This window comes from Austrofundulus limnaeus, unplaced genomic scaffold, assembly GCF_001266775.1.
Source record: "Austrofundulus limnaeus strain Quisiro unplaced genomic scaffold, Austrofundulus_limnaeus-1.0 Scaffold20, whole genome shotgun sequence".
Lineage (NCBI taxonomy): Eukaryota > Metazoa > Chordata > Actinopteri > Cyprinodontiformes > Rivulidae > Austrofundulus > Austrofundulus limnaeus.
This window is the reverse complement of record NW_013952422.1, coordinates 1,499,003-1,505,856: the sequence shown is the minus strand read 5'-3', so window position 1 is coordinate 1,505,856 and position 6,854 is coordinate 1,499,003. Positions and strand designations below refer to the sequence as shown.

General features: G+C 38.7%; 1 protein-coding gene across 3 annotated transcripts in view; it reads right to left on the bottom strand.

Moving 5' to 3' along the window:
• Positions 1 to 1,149: 1,149 nt before the first annotated feature.
• The window catches only part of cabp1b (calcium binding protein 1b), a 21,442-nt gene continuing 15,737 nt past the window's right edge, over positions 1,150 to 6,854 (bottom strand). For all 3 annotated transcript variants that reach the window (XM_014003776.1, XM_014003778.1, XM_014003779.1), the window contains 4 exons: positions 6,428 to 6,537; positions 6,198 to 6,272; positions 6,015 to 6,087; positions 1,150 to 2,419 (listed from right to left, as the gene is read on the bottom strand). In XM_014003776.1, coding sequence (XP_013859230.1) covers positions 2,394 to 2,419; positions 6,015 to 6,087; positions 6,198 to 6,272; positions 6,428 to 6,537 — 284 coding nt within the window. In that variant the 3' untranslated portion in view covers positions 1,150 to 2,393. The remainder of the gene's footprint in view (positions 2,420 to 6,014; positions 6,088 to 6,197; positions 6,273 to 6,427; positions 6,538 to 6,854) is intronic.

The window sequence follows — 6,854 nt, the reverse complement described above, 5'->3', positions numbered from 1 at the left end:
TGGATGGATGGATGGATGGATGGATGGATAGATAGATTAGAGGATGGATAGGTGGATGGATGGATGGATGGATGGATGGATGGATAGATAGATTAGAGGTTGGATGGATGGTTAGATGGATGGATGGATTAGAGGATGGATAGGTGGATGGATGGATGGATGGATGGAGTTATTGGAGGATGAATGGATGGATGGATGGATGGATGGATGGATAGATAGATTCGAGGATGGATGGATGGATGGATGGATGGATAGATTAGAGGATGGATAGGTGGATGGATGGATGGATGGATGGATGGATGGATGGATGGATGGATGGAAGGAGTTATTGGAGGATGAATGGATGGATGGATGGATGGATGGATGGATGGATGGATGGATGGATGGATGGATGGATGGATGGATGGATGGAAGGAGCTATTGGAGGATGGATGGATGGATGGAAGGAGTTTTTGGAGGATGGATGGATGGATGGATGGATGGATGGAAGGAGTTATTGGAGGATGGATGGATGGATAGATGGATGGGTGGATGGATGGATGGATGGATGGATGGATGGGTGGATAGGTGGGTGGGTGGGTGGATGGATGGGTGGATGGATGGATGGATGGATGGATGGATGGATGGATGGATGGATGATGGATGACAACTTATTTATCTTTGCCCTTAACGTGATCTGTAAGGTTGTCCACTAAAATAAAACTGATGTAATTTATTAAGACAAATATTTGAGAGAAAAAAAAGATTGTTTATTTTTTTTACTTGCATTTAAAGCATTGTGTTTGAGGTAATGTTCTCTGTGAGACCCCAAAACAGAGTCAGCAGTGAAGAATTAAAGGGAGAACATGCAACACAGCCTATGAAGTGATCAAAGTAGTGAAATTAGGCAACAAGTTCCACAGAGAACAGCAGCTCTGCTGCTGAAAGAGGGTCAGGAAAGCATGGGTTCTGCAGCTGAGATCAATTGTTGTCCAGTTTTAGCTTTATTCTCACTGTTTGACCAACTCAGCCAGAAATGTCACAAATCAGAGGAATCAAAGGATTACAATTTTAACAGTGAGTTGGATTTCTTTAAATTGACACAAAATAATACTTTTATTTTGAAACTTTGTCAAGCCAGAACTACACAAAAACACAGCCTAAACATTATTATAAAATTTGAAATGCATTTATTTTTTATTATTGGGCTACAAATCGCAGTTTTCCAGCATGCATAGTTTCACATAGTTAAGACACATAAAGTCACAAAGATCTCCCTCATCTGAATTTAGGAACATGCATAATCCTTGGTGTCCATTCTTGAACAGTCTAACAATAACAAAACTGTCCCAATGACACTGTTTTGTAAACTTTCTTTGGCTTTTAAATAAGAAGCTTAAATTGCTTCTTTAAACATTTTAATAATGATGACAAGGAAACTGGGATTACTAAATGTTTGAACGGATCAGTACTAATAATGGATGACAATGATTGTTTAATTCACTTTGAGGTGTTTAAGCTGAACTGTTGAAATAAAATAAATAAAAGTTTCACTTTATAGAAGATTATGTCAGTAAACATACACTTAAACTGAAATGGAGCATCGTCCAAATCCCCTTTTACTGATTCTTACAACACTTTTTAGATCAAGAAGTCATGCAGAGTTAAAAAATGTGAAATTAGTAATATACAGGAAAATAAAAGGTATGTCACAGTATTAAAGTTCAGCAAAAACCTCTTTCTACGTTTGCGTTTGAAGAAGTCTGGAAATAACACGTCTGTCACAGAAAGGGTCACAGATAATGGGGTTAAAGTCAGAGGAAACAAATCAGCGCTACATTACATCACACATAATTACCTGATTTCACCAGGACATTTTACATCAACAGCATAAGATGGAGAGAAACACCAGCCACAAAACACACCCACTCATAAACGATTTGACCGGATGACATAAAATATTTCAGTATTGCTGTTTTTTTTTTGTGCTTATCCTAACCTCTGCATGAAAGCAGAATTAGTAATGTTCGAAACAGATCGTCCTAATTGCTACAATTACAATAAAAGAAGCTGAGCAAAAACAGCTCAAACATAACACCACCTGTTAATCATTGCTAACAAACACATAGAAATGTTGTCTTTAATCAAAAGTATGTTTTTTAACGTTCTTAGCAAAAGTCACGAGTGCAGCCGTTGGTTTTGTTTCTGCTCAGAGCAGCAGCAGCAGCTTGTTGGTAACAGTGATGCTCCTGGCTGTTATTGTCAGCCGTTGTGCTTCAGCGAGGCAGTTTCAGCCCAAGGTTGATATGTTTTATTTTTAGTCTTATTTATTCACAGTTTTTTTTAAAAAAATCCATCCGTTTTTTTTTTCTCTGCTTGGTTTTTGTTTTTTCCAAGAAGGAACGTCTGACCTCTCATCGAGACATCATCCGCACAAATTCTGTGAATTAAAGAAAAATATAGATAGTTTACATATTCAAGCCATGGATAAATTAAATGCATATACCCTTAAATATTTCCACAGTCTTTCATGCAAGATTGAATAATCAAATGTTGAAAAATGAGAGAGTTTGCATATATGTGTTATACAGATGTGATGTTCACAAACGATTCAAATCTTTTGAATGGCTCCTTACAACAAACAACAGGAACTGAGTTGTGGACACTAAAGAGGCTTTTGTCATTTTTTTTCTCCTCATAAAATCTTATTTTTATCCTCCTCCTTATCCACAATCACACCCGATTCGTTTTTTCACAGCAAACAGGCAAACAGGAGGAGTACAGCAGCTCAGGGGGAAGGGGGAGGGGACCTCTGCTTGACAAAACACATATTACCCATGTGACGTGATGACATCATCGCACACGTGATGACACGTTTCCCTAAGTGATGACGTGACTTGTTCAAAATTGAGCGTCTCTTTTGAATGGCTCTAAATTTGGATTCCTTCGTAAACCCATTCATCTCAATGTGCTGTGAATAGCTCACAGCTATGTCCACATTGGATTAATTTTTAAAGCAGTAAATTGTCTTGCACCTAAAAAAAAGTAGAATGGGAGGCAGAGCTTTCAGTTGTCAAGCTCCTCTCTTATGAATCAACTTCCAGTTTCTGTCTGTGAAGCTGACACTCTGTCTACTTTTAAGACTAGACTGAAGACTTTCCTTTTTGATAAATCATGTAGTTAGAGTTAGGTTTCCTGAATTATTCTTCATTTCTGCTGCTATAGACTGCTGGAGCACAAACTGAGCACATTTTTTCACTCTGCTGTTGTCTTTAGTCTCTCTTCTTTAAATGTTTATTGTAATTATTTCTACCATGTTTTTTCATTGTCTTCCAGAAGAAGGTGCACCTGGTCCAGTCCCGGGCCAGTTCTTCTGTGTTTACCTGTGTCTCTTTCCTGTCCTCCAACCAGCCGGTCGAGGCAGATGGTCGCCTGTCCTGAGCCTGGTTCTGCTGGAGGTTTCTTCCTGATTAGCAGGGAGTTTTTCCTCTCCGCCGTTTGCTCAGGATGGGAGACTGTGATGAAGTGATTCAACGCAGCCTGCTGGTTTCTTCTTTAAATTATTCTTTTTATGTACAGTGCCCTGAGACAACGTATGTTGTGACTTGGTGCTATATAAATAAACTTGAACTTGAACTCACAGAGGTGACACACCTCTGTACCACCTCCTTTTTTCTCAGGTCAGCAGACCAGCTGCTCCTGAGTGTCCCAACAACCATAAGCTCCGAGGGGGATAATGGTTTTTTTACTACTGCTCCTAAAATGTGGAAGGATCTGCCTTTGGGCATCAGGCCTCCTCCCAGTCTGGTTTTAAACAACTTCTCTTTGACTTTTGGCACCAGATGAGGTGTTAAATTTTAGTTTAATTTTAGTTTATTTAAGATGGTTCTATTTATTATTATTGTTTAAATTATTTGTCTGTTTTAGTTTTCTTTCAGGCTTTTCTTAAGCATTACTGCTGTTGTGTTTTATTTACTGTGACTGTACGGCAGCACTTTAGCCCTATTGTTTAGAGTGTTTTACAAATAAAACTTGTATGGTACATTAAATTTGAGCTCAACATATGTTGAAGCCATTTTTGTGTTGACAAATGTGGATACCCATCTTGAACTAGATTTACCCCAAGCCCACATCTGGTGCAGTGGTTTTAAAAATGTTTGGGTCTGGGATCCCCTTTCAAGGGTAAAATATTTCCCCTCATGTAACCCATGATGTTTTAAGAATGTATAATAATTCCATTTTAACCCCTAAATTCCATGAGAATATTATTTTTTGTTTGGTTTAGTATGTTTGTTTTACTTGTGCACTGTTCCCCACTGTTATCTATCTTCATGCCATTATACTCTCAACCATGTCATACTGTTTACCTGTTTGGTCTCTTACAACAAATGAAATCTTAGAACCCATAGTTAGGCTCTACAACAGGGCCTACAAAATTCATAAAATACTTCCTGGTTGGACTCATCACGTACAGTTCTTTCATTGTCTGATGCCTTGACTTTTCAGAATTATGTTTTGTATAGTGGTATTAATTTATATTTTCAGATCTTCCAAGGTGCCAATTACGGAACTCTCTGTGCATTGCTGCCCAAATCAAATTCTGGAAGTGGTCATTCAACTAGATCTGTTACAAAAGGACAACTGATATTACCATCTTTTAAAATCTGTTATGGCTAGAGGTCTTTCTTCTATGTTTATACTAAAGCATGGAATGACATTCCTCAAAACATAAAGTCCATTTCAAAACTACAGCCCTTTAAGAAGAATCTTGTCTGCCATCTGCTGGACACTTTTTGTTGTGCTCATATTTAGACGTCCTATTTTGCAAATGCTGCCTTTTTGAAATTTGGTATGCTTGTTTGTCTTTGTGTCAATGGTGTATAATGATGTGATTGTGATGCTGTATTTCTGAGTGTTTTATGTGCTGTAGAACAGGAACCTGTTGTAAAACAGCAATTATATTGAAATTTTTTGAGATAGATATGGCTTACGGACCCCAGTTTGAGAACCACTGATCTAGTGAATGCTCTCTTCAAGTTTCTTTAAAATTAGTCTTGTGATTTAGAAATTATTATGCTAACAGACACACAAAGACAAAAATCAATGTTCTTCACCTTTTCTTTCATACACCTGGGCAAAATCTACATGTACCACTAGTAAGGCTAAATTATTTTAACCTGTAATATATATTGTGCTATTGTGAAATTATTTGGTTGGATTTAAAATAAAACTAAAAAAGTGTTCCCTGAATAAGAACAACTGTCTACAACCAATGTTCTCAACATCAGGATGAAGTGTCTCAAATACACATTAATTTATAATTATAAATTTAGGAGAGGAGACATGTAATAAGTTGAGTAGTGACATTTCTCAAAAAAGTAAAACCAACTGTAAATAGAACATAATAAAACATAATTATTTATAGTAGACCAATATCAGAAGGTGATATTCTAACTCCTGTATTGATATATTTCTCAAATAACTTATATAAGACAACAACATAACAAACGTCTTGAAATTTTGTTGTTGCTTTTGGTTTTGTTGCCCCTCCACACCACATTAAAAATGTCTAGAGGTGCCACGGCTCATTCATGCGTGAACATCTCTAAGCCAGCATGATTACACAACTGGACCTTATAATTTGTAGCAAAATGCTGCCTAAATTTCTTCACTGGTGAAATGAACTCAGAACAAAGCAAAATAAGAAATTTTGTTCTTGAACGTGAAGTGGAACAAGTGAAAAAATAAAATAAAAATAAACAGGACGTAATATTTAATTTACCCCCTGCAGCCTGTGTGTAGGTATGTAACAAAAACTGTGTGCATCTTATTCTCAGTGGGTAACAAACTGAAGTGAGCAAATCCCTCAGCAGAGAGATAATCTGATTCCTTCAACTCCTCATCTCAGCATTAACAGATCCAGGACAATCCCAATGAGATTTAAATAAATGTGAATGTGTGTTCCAAGTGTTAAAATAACAAAAAGGGTGCCAAAGGATCACGTGTTATGTTGTAATGAGGACACGCTGCGGTACCTTCAAAGTCTACGTGCCCATCTCCGTTGAGATCGATGTCTCGAAGAATTTCCTCCAGATCTCTGTGTCCGACCTAAAAACACGTCGACGAGGGAAAGTGTGAACCTCTGCGGCACAAACTCAGACTGCATTTGGAAGAGACAGACAGAAATCAGGCAGACACTGATTGATGGAGCTCTGCACCTGCTGTCCAAGTAGTTTTTTCATGGCTTCTCTGAGTTCAGCTGTGCTGATCTGACCATCACCGTTGGTGTCAAACTGAAAAATTAGACAAACAAAGTGAACATTAAATCAAGCAGATGTTCAAATGTTGCTAGAGTTCTGTGTTCACACAATAAATCCAGCTACATTAGTTAAATTTTCTATAAATAAATTTTGTGACAACTCCTGCTTGGAGGCTGTAAATTCCTCACCTCCTTGAACGCATCTCTGAGTTCCTTCACCCCTATCATGTCCGCTGTTTCCGCCAGAAGTTTAGGCCCCATAAGTTCAACAAAATCTTCAAAGTCAACATGTCCTCCCACTGTTAGACAGACATAAAAAACATTTAACCTCAATTTTAACCTCAAACAAACACAATGTTTTTGTTGTCAATAGTGTCAACTATAGCAAAGCAGTCAGGCTGCGGTCTGGGCTGCCCCTCCTGCTGGTTTATCTGGGGGCCCGCTGCTACTCAGCCCCCCGGTTGGGTGTGTGCTGGCCTGGCCTGGTGACTGCCTGCTGGGGCTCGGGGCCTTTGGTCCTGTCGGGCTTTGGCCTGGAGGGGGTGCGCCCTGGGGGCCTGGACCTCTGTGCCCTTTCCTGGATCTGCTCTGGTATGGCGGGTGCCGGTGGGGCCCA